Here is a 20009-nt window from a genome sequence, read left to right as displayed (position 1 = left end):
CAAATAGCATAGTATGTGTACCAGCAATTTGGTACTAAAAGCATGAAATGTGCAGCAGAATGGTGAAGATGAACTGGTAGGGGCCAGGTCACTGAAAGATTTATAGTTCATGCTAAGTAGCTTGAATATTATCCTAAAGGCTACGGTGAGTCACTGAAGAATTTAAAAGTTCATTGATTTTTTATTCCTAATTGGAAGGGGACAAAACTGGAAGCAAAGAAATCAATGTAGGAGGTCAAGGTAAACACTGAGAACTGCAATTAAGTCAGTGGCAGCAGGAGGTCTGGAAGTGTATGTGCTAAAGGATTATTATTAGGTAAAATGGAAAGGTTTTAATGATTGAAAGGTATTAAAATGGGGAGGAAAGAGGGAGAGATCAGGAAAATCTCCAGTTCTCTGGACAGGGCAACTTGGTAGATGGTTATCTCAATGAATGATACAGGAAATAGAGCAAGAGGGAAAGGTGTTGAGAGATGAGAAGGTAACTTGGTGAACTGTTTGTTCACTTGTCCCTAAATGCAATGATTCTGACAAAAGTGTAATTAAGATTTTACGTTTAATTAAAGTTTTCTAATGTTTATTTATTTTTGAAGGAGAGAGAGAGAGACAGAACATGAGTGGGGGGAGGGGCAGAGAGAGAGAGAGAGAGAGAGAGAGAGACAGTATCCGAAGCAGGCTCCAGGCTCTGAGCTGTCAGCACAGAGTCTGACGTGGGGCTCAAAGTCACAAGCTGTGAGATCATGACCTGAGCCGAAGTCAGACACTTAACGGACTGAGCCATCCAGGTGCCCCAAGATCTTACCTTTAAATAACCAGACAGCTATCACAGTTTTGTAAATACAAAAAAAAAAAAAAAACCCAAAAAACAAAACAAAAGAACAAAAAAAACCCCAAAAAACTAATGAATCAAAACTAAATAAATCAAGACAGAAAAATTATTTCAGTGTTGTGAAATTATCTGGCCTGCTAAGCTAAAATAGAAATGCTATTTCCTTTTTTAAAAGAAGGGTCAGGTGGCAATGGTAAATTTCTTAAAGAAAATTTAACCACTGATTGTAATGTCTGTGGCTTTGGGGGAAAACATAACCCCAAATTACAGTGGCTGTGGTTATAAACTATTATGAAGAGCTTCCAACGTCAGACATAGCTTAAGTGTCTGTATGCTCTGGAGTCCTTTTACAGGACTTTGCTAGAACAGCAAAATTAATGACTCCTTTCTTTTTGTCCGTTTCGGTGTCAATAACAAATGTACTTTCCTTTTGTTAAAAGCGATTTTCAAAGGATACAGAATGAATTTAACCAAAAATGCCAGAGTCATAAACTTTCCTCTGAATATTTCAGAAAAAAACACACAGTCTACAATCAACTCTAAGGATCAGTCTTAATTTGTGATGAAGGCCAAAGTCATCTCTCAGAGTCAGAGAAATATGAGCCACAGTCCTTAGAAATTGTGTTTTCTCTTATAGTTTATCATTTATCTCTTCAGTTAATGTCAGTGTTAACACAGAGAAAATCTAGAGGTAAATTACAAAGTAAAAGCTGTTTGTCTTCCTTAGGCTTTTCAGAGTAATTTTAGTTACTTGTTTTCCACTTTGCCACACCCCATTCCTTCCTTATTTCTAGTGTGACTTAGTGGCCAAACATGCTAATTCCTGTTAATTCTCTGGTTTATTTCCAGAATTCTTTTAATTAAAAAAAAACATCTGAGTGCTATGAAGTGACCTGCATATTAGAATTAAAACAAACAAACAAACAAACAACAACAAAAACCAAAAAACAGCTTCCTGGCTTTTTTAATGTCATCCCTTCAGTCAGTACTCAAGCAGTTGGTAGTTCTCCAGGCTACAGGGATCATGTAGCTGCCAAAGAACGAGAGGACAGAGTGAGTGTTGACCTCTGAAATCAGACAGGAGTTGGGCAGAAGATGGCAGGAGCTGCTTGTTAATACTTGTAACCCTGAGCTTCCTACAAAATGTAGATGAAGCTTTGGCCACTGGATCTGGGTAACTGTGATACAGAAAGCACCAGTAACTTTAACACCTTCACAATATCTCCTGAAATACAACCATCAAAAGTGTGAGACTATTTCTACCCCTACACAGTTAATCTGAAGTGGCCATATTTTTGTAGGAAGAAGATTGCCACATTCCGTACAAAAACGTCATGCAGGGTCCCGCCCTTCCAGAAAATTTTTGTTCTTATGTATTGGACTTTGATACCATTTATATGGTTATTATTCTCAAATTTTGATCTCTAGCCCTGACAATGCACCTAAACTCCAGACACACATTTCTGTCTACCCAACATTTCCTCTAAACTTATGAAGAGGCACCTCAAATTTAATATGCACAAATTGGATTATTTATCCTGATGAAACTGAACTCTCCTCACCATCTCAAACTGCCATATATCCAATAATTTATTCTGATAGTTACTTGTTTAAAAAAAACAGCTTTATTAAAATATTATTTACATACAGTAAGATTTATCACCATACAATACATAATTTGGTAAGTTTTATCAAATGTAATCACAATTATGATTAAAATAATTCTATCACTTTCAAAAAGTGCCCCTCCCCCTCAATTACTGATTTCTTTTCTCTCAAATCAGTTTTGCCTTCTTCAAAATTTCATATATTCTATTTAGAATTGTAACATGTAAATTTTTTGAGTCTGGCTTCTTTCTAATTTCCTTATCTAAACAAGACCTCTACCACCCTCTCAAACACATAACTCTTTCCATAGTCCATACCACTATGTGGAAGTACCTTATTCATTGTAAGTCTTTTTCAACTTGAATTTAAGTTCCATGAGTACCTAGGGGCCCTGTCTATCTTGTTTGATGCTATACGCCCAAAACTTCTAAGAGGATCAACAATAAATATTAGTGAATAAACTAATGAAAATAGTCCCTTTAAGTTTTTGCTATTGAAATTATCTATACGTTAACTAATCAATGAGATTGTGCTTTATTCTAAGATGAGAACATTGGGAAGAAGAGGAAAGCTTAGGGGTGAGTTGCAAGGCCTCTTGAGTGACACTGCCTGATTCTGAATATGGTCTGTTATCTCTTCTAAGGAGTTATCATGGCCTTGAGCAAGTTACATAATCGTCCTAAACTTTCATTTCTGCATCTGTAAAACTGGGGACAACAGTTTCTGCCTAGTAAGGTGGTTGTGAGTATTAAATGAGATCAAATATGAGAAACAATTAGAAAACTGCCTGGTACTTAGCACTCAGTGGTACCCAACGGTGGTAGAATTATTGCTGTCTCCATCCAGTACCACTGCTACCACTACTACTATTATGTTACTGTTTCCTGAAGCCAAAGATGAAGAAAAACTTCCATAAAAATAAATTTTTAGCTAGTAGCCTAAAATATTTGTATAGAATAAAGCCAGGTAAGTGAAGCTTAACCATAGAGAATTATTATTGTTTTTTGTTGTTGTTTTTTCTTTAGAGAGGGAGCGCAAAAGTGGGGGAGGGACACAGGAAGGATGAGAGGGAGGAAGAGAGGTGGGGGGAAACTTAAGCAGGCTCCACACCCAGAGTGGAGGGAGGGGGTGTGGGGAACGCCAGCTCCATCTCACCGCCATGAGATCATGACCTGAGTCGACATCAAGAGTCAAACACTTAACCGACTGAGCCACCCAAGCATCCTTACTGCTTTCTTTATTGCTAAAAGAAACAATAACATTCTGTCAACTTTTGTAACGTCTAATATTCCAGGTATTTTCCTAGAAGTCGTAACAAGGACATTAAGTATAAATCTGAAACTCACAGTTAAAATCTTGTGATTTTAAGGCTATGAACAAGTTCAAGAGGCAGAATTTCACATTCCTATCACTGGTAGCCTAAGGGTAAAGTCTATTTATAAATACATTTCTGGTCCTACAACTTAGGTAATTTAGGATAATTAATTAACTTGGAGGAATTTTTTACAAACCAACCTGTAATACTTCATTGCTTTTTTCAATTTGCTTCTCCATGGAATTAATATAGCTAATTAACGAAATGATGTCTATACATTCACTTGAGAATTTTGGATGAATACAATTAAGTCTTGTAAGTCATCTTCCTGAGTTAATTGTGTATTTTGGGGACTGCTATTTAACGGCAATGATTGGTTTTCTGGAACACATTCTATGAGCTACACATTAGGCTAGGGCCTCCTAAGTGCATCAGTATGACTGAGACACTTATGAAGCTCTCAGTTCAGTGGGACAGTTAGTAAGATAAGTAGGTATTTGAATATGATTCATGCTGTAAGAGAATTATAAACTACAAGATAAGAGGTTAGGGCCTTTTCTTCTTCAACACATGATTTAAGTAGTCTCTAAGCACAGCCACCCTGGGGCCTCCAAACAGGAATTGCTGTTATTTGTCTAAGAACTTCTCTGGACTAATTCTGCCAAGTCTGTATTCCTTGTTATGTATAGCCACTGAAGTGCCTGCTGGGTTACCTCAGTGGTCAGCAAATAATTAGACAGTGAATTCCCTAAATACCTTGAACCAGTTAAGTGATCCATCATTTGCCAAGGGAGTTTGCATGTTGGGGAAAACCTTCAACACTGCCAGTTTACAACCCTGCCTTAGCCTTCACTTTCTGCTTGAATAGAAGCAAAATCAGCCAGTGGTGACAGATTAGGTAGGGTCTTTTCGGGTCTTTCCTGGGCATGTGCACAACCTTGTGCATGTATGTGACCTTCAAGAAATCCAGGAGTATTTTATTTTATTTATTTTATTTTATTTTATTTTATTTTATTTTATTTTATTTTATTTTATTATTTTTTTTAAATTTTTTAATGTTTATTTATTTATTGAGACAGAGACAGAGCATGAACGGGGGAGGGTCAGAGAGAGAGAGAGTGAGGGAGACACAGAATCTGAAACAGGCTCCAGGCTCTGAGCTGTCAGCACAGAGCCCAACGCAGGGCTTGAACTCACGAATTGCGAGATCATGACCTGAGCCAAAGTCAGACGCTTAACCGACTGAGCCACCCAGACGCCCCTATTTTATTTTATTTTTAACGTTTATTTATTTTTGAGACACAGAGAGACAGAGCATGAACGGGGGAGGGGCAGAGAGAGAGGGAGACACAGAATCTGAAGCAGGCTCCAGGCTCTGAGCCATCAGCCCAGAGCCTGACGTGGGGCTCGAACTCACGGACCGCGAGATCGTGACCTGAGTTGAAGTCGGACACTTAACTGACTGAGCCACCCAGGCACCCCTTCCAGGAGTATTTTTAAAAATCAGAGCTTTTCAAAACCACCTATAATAATCGTATTTCCCAAATTTCCCTTTTAGGTTTTTTGGCCAGGCTTTTGTTTGATCCAGTGGTATTTCTTTCTTAGGCAGAGGTTATACATCTGCCACTCACTGTTTCTCACAAACATTCTGAGGATAGGGCTTTTCCCACTAAGCAAGCTCTAAGCAAATGGGAAATTTCTGGGAAGCTGCCAGATACGTCAACTAGTAGTAATTCCCTGGAGACAGGTTTTCTTGTGGAGCTCCAAATTTAGTCTGCCCACTCCAGTGGCTTCTACATTGCTGATTTTCATAGCTACCATGATTATGAGACTACTATTTTTTTTGTGTGTGTTTTTTTAATGTTTACTTATTTATTTTTGAGAGTGCGCAGGGGAGGGGCAGAGAGAGACGGAGAGAGATTCCCAAGCAGGCTCCACACCATCTGTGCAGAGCACAACATAGGGCTCTAACCCATGAACCGTAAGATCATGACCTGAGCTGAAACCAAGTGTCAGACGTCTGCTTAACAATGGAGCCACTCAGGTGCAAAAGACTACTACTTTTTAAAACTACCTTGTAACCAGGGAGAAGGGGATGGGGATAAAGCAAGTTAAAAATCTACAAACTTGCTGTTCTTGGTGAGATTTAACTATTTTTGCTGAATAAATATTCCTTGGCTTGTTGAAACCTTTGGTTAATATCCAGAGTTCTGAAAAAGTTGATTTTGACAATTTTTGCCAGTGTTGTCATTGTCTTTATGGAGAAGCTAATTTGCAGAGTTCTTTATCATTCCTGAAGTGCTTAGCCTCTCCATTTCAAAGAATATTAATATTTACCCAATTTCTTATTTATTTATTTTGTGTGTGTGTGTGTGTGTGTGTGTGTGTGAGAGAGAGAGAGAGAGAGAGAGAGAGAGAGAGAGACAGAGCAAGCGAGCAGGGGAGGGGCAGAGAGAGAGGGAGAAAGAGAATCCCCAGGAGGCTCTGTGCAGAGCCTGACATAGGACTTGATATCACAAACTGAGATCATGACCTGAGCTGAGATCAAGAGTCAGACACTTAACCAACTGAGCCACCCAGGTGTCCCCCAATTTCCTTTTAGTACATTCAGTTTACAAATGCAAACATTTAATCTACCTGAAATTCATTTTAGTACACAAAATGCAGAACAAAATGGGCAGCCAGTTGCAATTATTTTCATTTTTTTTTCTGGGTTCATTAGTAAGATATTTTTGAGAATCTAATAAAAACTATGGACCATTTCTGCAGAAAAATCTGCACATACACACAGTTTTGCATAATTTCATTAGATTCACAGACTGTATGGGCCCCTTCCATGCAACTCAGATTAAGAGATTTATAAATTACAGAAAAATCTGTGTATCTGTATTCCATCCTATTCCATTGGTCTGTTCTATATCCATAACAGTACTGTACAGTTTTAATTATACCACACATCATTTTGCTTCAAGGCCTTTGCACTTGATACTCCTCTGCTTGAAATATTCTATCCCCAACTATTCACAAAGTAAACTCCTCACTTCAACGCAGTCCTCAGCTCAAATGCTAACTCCTAACATAGGCTTTACCTGACTATCCTGTCTACATATTGGTTCCCTGACTCTCCGGCCCCTTACACAGCATTATTTTAATACATGACACTAATCACTACCTCACATTATATCTTTAATACTTTCCTATCGGTCTTCTTCATAAGAAGGCAGGGAAGTTGTTGTTCTCCTTCTTACTACTCTGTCACCAGAAATAAGTACAGTCCCTAGAACATAGCAGGCAGTCACTTCAGTTATTAATGTGAAACACCGAAAAGTAGATTTGACCATGTGAATTTGTTTGCTTACCCTACCGGCCTAAATAAACAAAAGATAAATGAGCTTCATATGGCTCCCAAGAAACGTAATTTGTCAATTTTCTAGACTAGGACTATGAAGCTCTAAGGAGGTAAGGGAATGACAGGTGTTTGGTGGTAGTTCTTTACTACAACTACATGAAAATGAAGGCAGCTGAATACATTTGACATGACCACCTCACATTTGAAAATTTGAGAGTTCACTGGAAACATTGTTCTTTCTTCTATATATGTTCCCTGTTCAATTCTCTTAACCACAAGGCAGTTAAACACATACACACACACCACACCCACATACTCTCTCTCTCACATGCATGGAAAATATGCAAACGTTGGAAAGAAAATAAATACAATGCATTTATTCATGACATGCTTGGATTATCTTCACAGTATTCTGAAACTGTGGCAAACAATTCTTAAAGTATATTATACACTGTAGTGTTTTCTAGAGACAAGAATGCCCCCGACAAACCAGCAGAGAAATATGCCCTTTACGATATATACTTTTCTGTTTGAGTGATGACCATGTGCTGATTTATTCATGCCCTCTTGCCCAATTTCACGGTGACTAATAGCCCACATCTATGTGAGGTTAGAGGAGTGGTCTGTGGTCACAAAAAGTCTTAAGTAAACTCTCTCGAATCAGAACTTAACCAAAGATCGTGACCTTACTAGTACAGAATTCCAACCAACCGAACTGACAATTAAACATCTTACATGCATTATGTGCTCAATATACATTTGATGATACTAGCAACAGATTACAAAAAGAATTAGAAAGTAATCGTTACTCCAAATGAAAAGATCAGGAAATAAACGAATGAGATCTGTCACCACACAACTGTTATCTTACCATAAATACTACCTAAAGATCTGTTTAATTTTTATAACAAATGAGTAACTATGTGCTCTTGAGTATAAATTTAAGTGACATTTTTAAAAAGGTGTGTAACATTTACCCTGGATGTTAAGAGCACTGAGTTTAGATTGGCTAATTAATCATAAGAAAAGCTTCCAGGTTGTTTGGTACAAGTCGTTTTAGCTACATTCATAATGTATGGTTGAATAAACAGTGGTAGTATATATAATGCTTTGATCATGGAAAACAAAGACTTCTATAAATGTTATCTTTTGCTTTATATACTTATTTAAGGAAAGATTTACTCAAGTATCTGATTGCCTACATAACAAAAAGACTAAATACATGGAAAATACAGCCATGCAAATTCAGTTATGGGAAATGAAAACAATGTAGTTTTTAATCGTTCAGATAAGTAGACAAAAGTTTATTTTGTATGCAGGCCATACTTGATATGTGATACCTTTTATGAAACCATGGGGATTATCTGTGAGGTCCTATTAATTATCAGTTTCAACTACAGATATATAGATACACATATTGGGTATAATTAATGGAATCAAACTGTTTTCTACTCATATATAATAGTTTATATTGATTGTCTCTGTATGTGTGTATGTGAAAAAGGAAAAAAATAAATAAACCAGAGGTTTAACATAGTTGCAATAACTAGACACAAATTTGGATCCTGACTTTTTAAAAAATAGTCAAAAGATAAAATTATAAATTACTGAATTTTCTTTTTTTTTTTTAATTTTTTTTTAACGTTGATTTATTTTTGAGACAGAGAGAGACAGAGCATGAACGGGGGAGGGTCAGAGAGAGAGGGAGACACAGAATCTGAAACAGGCCCCAGGCTCCGAGCTGTCAGCACAGAGCCCGATGCGGGGCTCGAACTCACAAACTGTGAGATCATGACCCGAGCTGAAGTAGGACGCTCAACCGACTGAGCCACCCAGGCGCCCCAAGTTACTGAATTTTCAATATCTGAAAGCAGAAGTATACTGATATACTACAAATTATCAGTATAAAATATTAATATTATAGACAAAATAATTAAACTGATATGTTCACTAAGGTGATTTTATTTTTTTTTATTTTTATTTTTATTTTTTTATTTTTTTAAAAAAAATTTTTTTTCAACATTTTTATTTATTTTTGGGACACAGAGAGACAAAGCATGAACGGGGGAGGGGCAGAGAGAGAGGGAGACACAGAATTGGAAACAGGCTCCAGGCTCTGAGCCATCAGCCCAGAGCCCGACGCGGGGCTCGAACTCACGGACCGCGAGATCGTGACCTGGCTGAAGTCGGACGCTTAACCGACTGCGCCACCCAGGCGCCCCTAATTTTTTTTAACATTTATTTATTTTTGAGACAGAGAGAGACAGAGAATGAACAGGGGACGGGCAGAGAGAGAGAGGGAGACACAGAATCTGAAACAGGCTCCAGGCTCTGAGCTGTCAGCACAGAGCCCGACGCGGGGCTCGAACTCACGGACCGTGAGATCATGACCTGAGCTGAAGTCGGACGCTTAACCAACCAAGCCACCCAGGCGCCCCTCACTAAGGTGATTTTAAGATAAATAACAAGGAAACTTCATTTTGAGCAAAACAAGGAGAAAGACAGTTACAAAGAGTTAATTTTACTAACCTGACTTATTTTTCTCTGTTCTTGTATTGCTTTCTGAATTGCCTGAGATACTTCCTCTTGATCTTTTGCATGTTCAGTCTTCCATAACTCCCTTTCTTCAGCATGGGCTTTTTCCAGATTTTTTCTTTCTTCTTCTATGGCTTTTAAAACTGCATCCTTCATTGCTTCTTTCTCAAGCTTCAAAACAAATAATGACTCTAATGAAAATATTTGAATGAGTGACTGCATAAGTCCTTGAATAAGAAAGATTTGGGTTAACATTTAAAAGGTACAAACTCGAATTCTATAGGGTTTAGTTCTGACACTGCTGTTTTTATGCACTTAATACCTGGTGCAGAATCAAATATTTGTTTTTGTACAAATATCCATACATTATTTCCAAGGCATATGTAAACTTCAAAGAAACTAAGCTTTACCTTAGTAAGTAACAGTTTTCAAGCTATTTGGTCTTAGGATCTCTTTACACTCTTAAAAGTTACTGAGTAATTAAAAGAGCTTTTGTTTATGCTGGCTATACATATTAGGATTACCATATCAGAAATTCAAACCAAGACAAAATAAAAATATTAATTCACTCTACATTAACATTAGATGTTCTGTATATTAATAATCTTTTATGAAAAATAACTATATTTTCCAACATTTAGAGGTGAAAAGAATATCTGTGAACCTCCTTAATGCCTGACTTAATAGAAGAAATTTAGGTCTCATACCGGCCTTCTGTTTTAAATTTGTAAAATGGTTTTTGGTTGAAGTATATAAAGAAAACTCAGTCTCACACAGACATGTAGTAGAAAAGGGAGGAGTATTTAGTAGCCAGTTTATATCTTTGTAAATATTGATGATTCCATACTGAAACTTATCAAGGGATAGCTCTTAAAGGGTAGTTGCGATAAGGAAAATCACATAATGGCAATGAAATCTTTGTATTCTGCTACTTACTATATTACAATCTTTTCTTGCACTTTGAATGAGTCCTTTATCTATGTGTGATTTTTTTCAACATTTTTATTTGGAAAATATTAACTCAATAAATTATGCATCTCCTCTAGATGTTTATACACTTCATTATATCATAACAAAAAAGGTCAAATTTGTTAATGTCACCATCAATTTCATAATAAAAGTCTTTAACTATCTGAAAACAGATACAAATTTTCCAAAGTTCTAATTTTGCTTTAAAACTCAAATTTTATCATTGGCAACAAAAACTGTTAGTTTTCTGGAGATGCTGGGTTCACTCTATTTACGTTGGAGAAAATGTCTGCCAAATACTAAAGTCTGCATAACCCTTATTATTCACTAAAATGGTGTTCCATAAAAGTTACCAACTTCAGTTGCAACTCAAACATAGGAATTTCTCTCTAGAAAACCATCATACTTTGGGATGCAGTAATGTCCATGGTCCTTCCACCTCTGATGTCCACAGTTAACACTCTTCTCTTTCTTCCAGTTAGCCAAATTTGACACAAGTTTTCAAAGCTGAGTTACCATTTTCTGAACTCCTGCTTTACTCTACGATTCTTCTCTGAAACTACTCTCTTACGGTGCTCACCAATGCTCTCCATTTTGTTAAATCCAAATAACATTTTTTTTCTTTTTTTAATCCTTACTTATCTTGATGTCGAAGTGGCATTTTACATACTTGACTATTTCTGTTTTCCTTTTCTTGGTTTGCATAACAGCATGCTGCTCTTATTTCTACTTATATGGCTGACTCTATTCAGTTCTTTATAACTTCCTTCTTTCTCTGGGTTTTAAATTTTGGACTTTCAGTGCTCAGACCTTGCATCTCTTGTTACTCTATACTCTCCTGTGAGGTGATTATACATAACAATAATTTCTGTGGTTACCATTACCATCTGTTTGCTGAAAAAAAGAAATAAACTATATTAGCATCTTCAGGTCTCCTTTCTCCTCTGAGCTGTGAGGTAGATTTAGTTGCCTACTTCCCTTATTTGAATATATCACAGGCATCTCAAACTATACCAAAGAAATAGTACCACTTTCCATGTTGTTTCTGAATCACTACTCTAGGAGTTTCCAACATGGCCTCCTTCTGTATTATCCACACCAAACATATATCCTGATTCCATCTCCTATTTCTAGAATTTGTCTATTTCTTTCCTTTAAACTATTACTACTACTCTATTTCTGCCACTCACTATCTTTTACATAGACTTTGGACACACTCTATTCTTTCCTTGCCTCTAGCCTTTGTTGCCTCTAATTTCCCCCAAATTAACATAAGTTAGCATTATATCATACCTACACTCAAAATTTCAATGTTTCCATCCTTACCTGTAGAATAAAATTCAGACTCACAATTCAGAATATTAGTCATCCTTCAAGCTAATTTTAAAAGTAGTTTATTGTTAAAAAACTCCTATGACATGGAAATACTGTCTATATACTCATAGTAATTTAATGCATTCCACCTTGCCTTATTGGTAATAAGTAATATTTTTCTTACGTGACTGTAAATATTTTAAGACAAAATCATCGTCATCCTTCATGTTCCACCCCTGGCACAGAGATTTGCAAATATTAAACTTTTCAGATATTTACTTTACTAAATTTAAATTTAAATCCAGATCTCAAAAGTTAGTGTCCTTGTTATATGTACTTGTTGGCATATGTATATTTAATATCACGGACATACTATTTAGAAGAGGTATTTCAAAGTTGACTTTAAAAATCATATATCTTTTGGGGCGCCTGGGTGGCGCAGTCGGTTAAGCGTCCGACTTCAGCCAGGTCACGATCTCGCGGTCCGTGAGTTCGAGCCCCGCGTCAGGCTCTGGGCTGATGGCTCGGAGCCTGGAGCCTGTTTCCGATTCTGTGTCTCCCTCTCTCTCTGCCCCTCCCCCGTTCATGCTCTGTCTCTCTCTGTCCCAAACATAAATAAACGTTAAAAAAAAAAAATTAAAAAAAAAAATCATATATCTTTTTAAATATTTTTTAATGTTTATTTATTTTTGAGAGAGAGAGAGAGAGAGAGAGAGAGGGAGACAGAGAGAGAAAGTGGGGGAGGGGCAGAGAGAGAGGGAGACACAGAATCTAAAGCAGGCTCCAGGCTCTGAGCTGTAAGCACAGAACCGATGTGGGGCTCCATCTCACGGACCGGGAGATCATAACCTGAGCTGAAGTTAGACACTTAACCAACTGAGCTGCCCCAAAAACATAAATCTTTATAAATACATACATACACACATACACACACACACATATATATATACACACATGCTCATACGTTATTTGTGAGGATACCTATTAAATACCAAGAGTTTATTAGTATCCCAACATATACTCTTTTTTAACAATTAATAATCTACAATTTTTCAATGTCATTCTATTCCTAAATTTAACAATAATAGGAACAGCAATAGCCTAACTTTAACAGGAAAAACAAGAAAGAAAAAAACTCTTTGATTTTTCTGTAATGAGGTTTTATGCAAAAAAGTAGATTGACTATACTATACTATGAACTCAGTTTTTAAATTCCACTTACTTACAAAGAAAACCATTATTACAGATAGAAATACCTTTGCAGCAGATAATAAAGCCTCTTTATTTCTTTGCCTTTCTTCCTCCAAACATTTTTCAAATATTACCTGTAAACGATAAGACAGTTGGGTAGACAGTGAATGTATTATTTGAGGTAATTATTTGAGGTAATAGAACACGTTCTTTCTACACTCTGAGCAAACTTAAAGTATTACCTTCTGTTCTTGAGACTGTTGAATCAAAGCTTCCTTTATCTTTTCTTTTAACAGTTCCTTCTCTGTATCTAGCATTTCAAGGAGCCTCTGATGCTATAAGGAAAGATAAATGGATTATGATTATGGTTCGGAGACCAATAATCTATCAACAAGGAGTACAGCTTGTGGAATCCATTTGTCTGGTTCTACTGAAGTAGTCACTAGAGGAAACAATGGGAAGATTGCTAAAATGAAGGCATACAAGCCAAAAAAAACCCCACTGAATTCACCTTTCTTCAATCGGCCAAGAGATCTTTTTGTGGCTCCAAACTCAACAAAGTACATGATATGAGATCTAACTTAGGCACAACTACTCCAAATTGGAAAATAAATCAGAAAAGTATTAAATATCTTTCATCAAAATTAAATTTAGAAAAATTACTCACTAAAATTATTAGTTTGCAGCAAAAGAAGCAATCAGATAAGAACTGATATTTGATGAACAACTATCATATTATTTGTGTTTCTAGTAAAGCACTAAAAGAAATTGAAAAATTATTGTACTTCAAGATTTTACCATAGATTCAGGAAATAAATCAATAAAAACAGTCAAAGGAATTTATGTGGTAGCTAATGTAACAATATACAGAATCCATACATTTACTTTTATTCCAATGTGCTAGTGAAAAAGCATACACAACCACCAGCCAGTTATCATGGAGTAGGCACTCAGAGTTTGAAGTTTTCTAAGAAAATTCAACCTTTGTATCCTCAATATCTTCAATATAGAGAAGCCAGATACTTGTTCTGGAACAGTACTTTTATGAGGAAACACAATCCCAAAGAAAAATACATATGCCTACTCACACAGATTTCTCATTCAGTTACTACAGGCAAATAAGAATACTTTTTCTGATTTCTCTGATTTTGAAGCCTCCTTAAAATATGAACTTACTTGAACACCCAATATTTTATAATGTCTTTCGAAGTTGTCTGATGTAAAGTATTTTTTAAGGAGGCAGTTTACTTGGAGACGAAGTCACCAAAATAGTTATGCCTGGGAAGATAATCTATTATTCTTATTTTTAATTATAATGTTACTTTTTACCTTTATTTTTCAAGAAAATAAGAAAAATCACAAGATGTGTTTTTTCATTAAAAACAAATCCAAATTGTGATATTAATCATGGCATGCCTATGAGAAATTATTGGTACCATATGAATTTTTGAAAAGCAGCTAACAAATCAGTAGACTTATCACATGCTACGTCATAACTGAGACTTTAATTCTGTATTCTATGTAAAGTCTAGATGCACACAAAATGTCACTGAATCAGAAAAAAAAATCTAATCCTATTTAAAATACACACACAAGAAAAAAGTTAAAAAATCTTATACCAGGTAAACAATTAGACTTAAAAATGATACAATTCTCATATGAGACCAAAAAATATTGAATTTAGGCTTTGGGAGTAGGGGTAAACATAACAAAATAGAACCAATAAAAACTATTAGGATTAAACTACAAAATAAACTTTTCAGAGCTAATAATAACTTTGAAAATTATTTCTTCTTAAAAAGAATTGTTATGTTAATAAGTCAGACTAATGGAAATCATTAAGTAATTAATTGTAAGTAGGCCAAGCTTCTCTAGTGGTCTAAGAACTAGTACATTAGCTAAAATGACAATGCACTGTTTAGAAAATTCATTCCTAAACTCTATTCCTTAATTCTGATAGTACACTATAATGGAAGACTATTTTTGAGCTTTCTTCTATAAGAATAAACCCTAAATTACCATTGGAAAGAAGCATCCTACATAAAATATAATTACTGAGAAAATATAATTGAGAAATTATACTTGAGAAAATATAATTAAGTTACTGACTTATAAATATAGGTAACAGTAGTTAACATTTTTGGAGCTTTTTTAAGATGTCAGGCATTGTTAAAGGGGCTTTGTATGTGGCTGTATCACATTAAATCCATAACAAACTCAGTCAGGCAATATTCTTTCTTGTTTCAGATGAGTGATCAGAGACTTCAGAGAAGCTAAGTAAATTGCCAGGTCTCTAATGAATCACTTCAGCAATAATCTTATCTGTGTACTCATTATCAACAGTAATAATTACCTACTAGCTAAAAGTGGCCTCAGTAGTACCTAGATGTTACCTAAAACTAAAAGCTACAAGTTGTAAAAGTTATTACAAGTTATGTGTCAGATAAGGCCTCACTTGCATTTGACCAATCTATGCTTCTGATTTTGTTCTTTTCAGAATAATATTAAATAAGATAGTTTATTGAATAAATACTAATTAATATTAGGGAGATGATTCAGAAAAATGATAAATGACATGTTTAAACCCTAAAATTAAACACAGTTAATTTGTAAAATGAAGCTAATCGAGAACAATATAAAGATGCATCTTTGGGAACTTGTACAATTTTGGCCTTATGAAATATTCCTAGGAATGGTACTGGCTGGTTGATAATTGAGCATGGTTTATATTTTGAGGCATGCCCTCACACTGTATTCCAGAAAAACAATAGTAGGGCAAAGGATAAGGCAGATTCTCTTTGAAAACAGAATCATGGACTGGATGAGCAACTAACCAAGAAACTATTCCACTGTTGGAACAGAGACATCAGCAGTATTTGGTATCTGCTATGGGCCAACCATTGCTGCTTATCTCATCATACTCCCTTTTTGAAAAATGGGAATTTTAGTTGCATCTTTTCTGTTCTCTTCTTTTTGAATGTACTGATTATAACTTTTTGGAGCGAGGAGGGTAGGGGCAAGGGCTCTGCTCTAGAGTTCCTTTTCTGTTTGTTTGAGTCGGTAATTTTCTCATTTAAGACATTTCTCCAATGTTTGGTAATCTTTTTCAGTTCATGCATACTAAAATTTCAGACACAAAAAAGCTGGTAAGAAATTCTGTGTATGTGGGCAAGTTTCACAGTAGGTACAAAAAAGCTGGCTTTTTCCTGGTTGTGGTGGCAATTCCCAAATGTCATGTCTATACACATTCTCTTGGGCTGCTCTTTTGGCCTCGAAAAAAAAAAAAAAATTCCCCAATCTTCTCACTGGTGCTGTAAGGCAAATAAATATGCAGCATTCTAGGAGTGATATGAGCAAAGGGGATGGGGGTGAAAAGCTCATTGTAAAATGGATTTTGATTTAATCTCCCAGTTTTTAGTCCCTGCCTTACTCCTCTTTATGTGGTCAGAGTATCATGTATGATCACTCCTTTGTCTTGCTAGGGTGTACAGTAATTATCTGAATTAAGAATGATAGGCCGCAGGGTGACTTTCAACCATTCCTTCAGCTTTGCACCTGGTGCCCTTATTTCCTGAGGCACTCTTGGGATTTGCAGGAAAGAGCAGCCTGCCTCATATGAACTTCACCTTAATGGACTAAGCTTACAATGTTTTAGCCTCTGCTAAGTCCATGATACTGCCTACCTCTTACCTTTGCTAGTTTCTTTATTGTTTTTTATTTGTTTGTTTGGGTCCCCTTTAGTGTCATTTTAGTGATTTTTTGAGGGGAGAGACATACAGAAAGGTAGAAGAGATGAGTATATTTAATTTACCATACTTATCTAGATTTAGGACCACTTTTAAAAAAACACTTAATCACATCTTATCTTTTGACTGAACATTATGTGTCAAGCACTGTGTTAAGAACTTTAAAGTATTAGTGGGAATCCTCACAACAACCCAGAAATGTCTTACCACTTACATTTCACAGATTTTCGAACTGAGTTTCAGAGTGGTAATATAAATTGCTTACATTCATAGGACTAATTAACAGCTAAAACTGAGACTGGGACCCATTAAGGGCTGAATACAAAATCACAGACTTTACACTAGATTCTCTAGAACCAACAAACAACTAAGGGCTCTTTCTGTTCCATCTCTATGGGCTGTTTCTTTGACTTTCTAGGTTTCAGTCATACATTCATACTAATCACCTAGCCTTATAATTTATAAGAAAAAAATGCAGAATTATAGTTATGTTTTAGTCATGGTTCCCCCTCCCCCCACATCTGGCCCCTTAAGGGAAGGTAACAGAGATGGCAAGACCATAGAAACTAGAAGGGAAGAGGAAAACACTCATCCTTGAGGAATAATTTTTTTTTTAAGCAAGACTGTAGGATATTTAGGTACGTGAGACTCTTCCACTGGAATGCCAAGAAATATACACAATGAGCCAAAAACTTTGCTCAGGAATCAATGCCTATATCAGCTAGCACATTTTTCTCTTTTTAAAAGACACATACACTTTCAGGGAAAGACTTTTCTGAAAGAATAGATTAATTTATTAGTAGCCAATTATAAAGACTGCATTATATATTTCTGTAAGACGAAAAAAAGGTATTCTTCAGTTTCATTTATATTTTGGGGGCATCTCCCTGGGAGGCAATATATCTCATTAGAACTAACATGGACACTGCAATCTTGTTTCCATAGTGTAGTGGTTATCATGTTTGCCTCAAACATGGGCGCTGGAATCAGACAGATATGGAGTCAGTCACTAGTTCTTCACTTAAGGAAGGTACAACTTAAAGTTTTCTAAGCTTCTGTTTTATTTCCTTTATTATGTAAGAAAGGCTAATGTAAGTCAGGCTAATAATGCCAACCTCACAGTTGTGAGAATTAAATGAAGTAATGTAGGTAATACATCTGGTACTCAAAAATGTTAACTAGACTTCCTGTCAAACAGCGCATAAGATAATGCAGTTCATTTATGAAAAATAATTTTTTTTGCATAAAGAAGAAAATATTGGTTGCTACTTAAAAGTAAAGGCCTAAGAAGGAACATCCATACCCTTTTTCAATAATAATTTTGAAAATACCTTTCACTGAATTATAGTGTTAACTTTGTAATCCATGCCAATTTCATTTCAGTGGATATTACTAAATAGTAGACCTTATAATCAGGAATAAAGGCCATTCCTGTCATAGAATACTTGAATCTGGGGAAAAGGCTATCCAAGACTACAAGCAGTAGTTTTAAACATCTATTTTGAAACTTTTCAAAATCTTTCTTTTTTCAATATAAATTAAGATTGCAATGCATTTTTGTTCTCAACATGACTGCTGTCTTTCCTGTTTCTAGACTTGCCCTCTAGAATAAGTCCTCTCTGTAAAATCTGACCATGACCATTCAACTATACTCTGAACATAATGGATAACAGCACCAACTATGGATCACAGGACACAAAAAAACAGATTCAAATACTAGCTCTCCTTGCTAGTTCTACTCTAGTAACGTGGTCTTTGACACATTTTTTAAACCTGAAATTCAGTACTGATCTTCTGAAAAATGAGGATTAGCATCCACTTTATAGGGTTGTTCTGATGATTGATCAAATATATCAAATGTTTTATATAGCATCACACCTATTGTCAGCGTTCATAATTTTTACTTATTAGAGTTATGAACGATTTTTTAAATTTTATTTTATATAGATAGAGTACAAGCAGGGAAGAGGGGTAGAAGAAGAGAGAGAACCTTAAGCAGGCTCCACACTCAGTACAAAGCCTGACATGGGGTTCGATCCCATGACCCTGGGATTGTGTCCTGAGCTGAAATCAAGAGTCAGATGCTCAACCGACTGAGCCATCCAGGCACCCCAAATTATGAACTTCTATAGAAAATTTGAGCCAAATGTCTATCAAGTGATAAATGGATAAAGAAGGTGTGATTGATACACACACACACACACACACACACACACACACACACACACATGCAATGCAATATTACTTGGCAATCAAAAAGAATGAAATGTTGCCATCTGCAACAACATAGATGGAACTGGAGTGTACTATGCTAAGCGAAGAAAGTCAGAGAAAGACAAATACATGACTTCACTCATAGATGGAATTTAAGAAACAAAACAGATGAACGTAGGGGAAGGGATAGAAAAATAGGATAAAAACAGAGAGGGAGGCAAACCATAAGAGACTCTTAAATACAGAGAACAAACTGAGGGTTGCTGGAGGGAAATTTCCCCTCACCCCAGCCCTGGTAACCTCTAATCTACTTTCTGTCTCTGAATTTACTTATTCTAGATATTTCATATAAGTGGAATCAAATAGTAGTCACCTTTTGGTTTGGGTAATTTCACTTAAAATAATGTTTGCAAGCCTCGTGCATGTTGTAGTATGTATCTGAACATCATTCCTGTTTATGGCTGAATAATATTCTATAGTGTGAATATACTACTTTCATTTCATTTATTCATTTGTTGATGGACACTTGGGTTGTTTTCAACTCCTGACTATTTTGAGTATGCTATGAATATTCATGAGTAAAAAATGTATTTGAGTCCCTGTTTTCAATTCTTTTGAATATATACCTATGTGCAGAACTGCTTGGTCATATAATAATTTATGTTTAATTTTTTGATGCACCACCAAACTGTTTTCTACAGTTACCCCACCAGTTTATCTTTCAACAAGCAATGTGCAAGGGTTCCAATTTCTCCTTATCCTCTACAACATGTTACTTTCTTTTTTTTTCTTCTTATGATAGTCAGCTTAGTAATTGTGAAATGGTATCTCATTGTGATGCTTTTTCCATTTCTCTAAGCATGTTGAACATCTTTACAAGTGCTACTTCTACTTTTGATACTGTACTACTCCTTTCCAACTATTACTAGCATTATCTGC

At 35.8% G+C, this 20009-nt stretch overlaps 1 protein-coding gene across 4 annotated transcripts in view; it reads right to left on the bottom strand.

Moving 5' to 3' along the window:
* CCDC91 (coiled-coil domain containing 91) overlaps window positions 1-20009 on the bottom strand; it is a 351169-nt gene that overhangs the window by 74829 nt on the left and 256331 nt on the right. For all 4 annotated transcript variants that reach the window (XM_047065633.1, XM_047065636.1, XM_047065634.1 and 1 more), the window contains 3 exons: window positions 13353-13445; window positions 13176-13244; window positions 9631-9807 (listed from right to left, as the gene is read on the bottom strand). In XM_047065633.1, the coding sequence (XP_046921589.1) occupies window positions 9631-9807; window positions 13176-13244; window positions 13353-13445 (339 nt within the window). The remainder of the gene's footprint in view (window positions 1-9630; window positions 9808-13175; window positions 13245-13352; window positions 13446-20009) is intronic.

Source organism: Lynx rufus, unplaced genomic scaffold, assembly GCF_022079265.1.
Source record: "Lynx rufus isolate CCGP_SWC_20201006 ecotype Redwood Valley unplaced genomic scaffold, mLynRuf1.p SCAF_7, whole genome shotgun sequence".
Classification (NCBI taxonomy): domain Eukaryota; kingdom Metazoa; phylum Chordata; class Mammalia; order Carnivora; family Felidae; genus Lynx; species Lynx rufus.
This window is presented reverse-complemented; position numbering and strand designations above follow the sequence as displayed.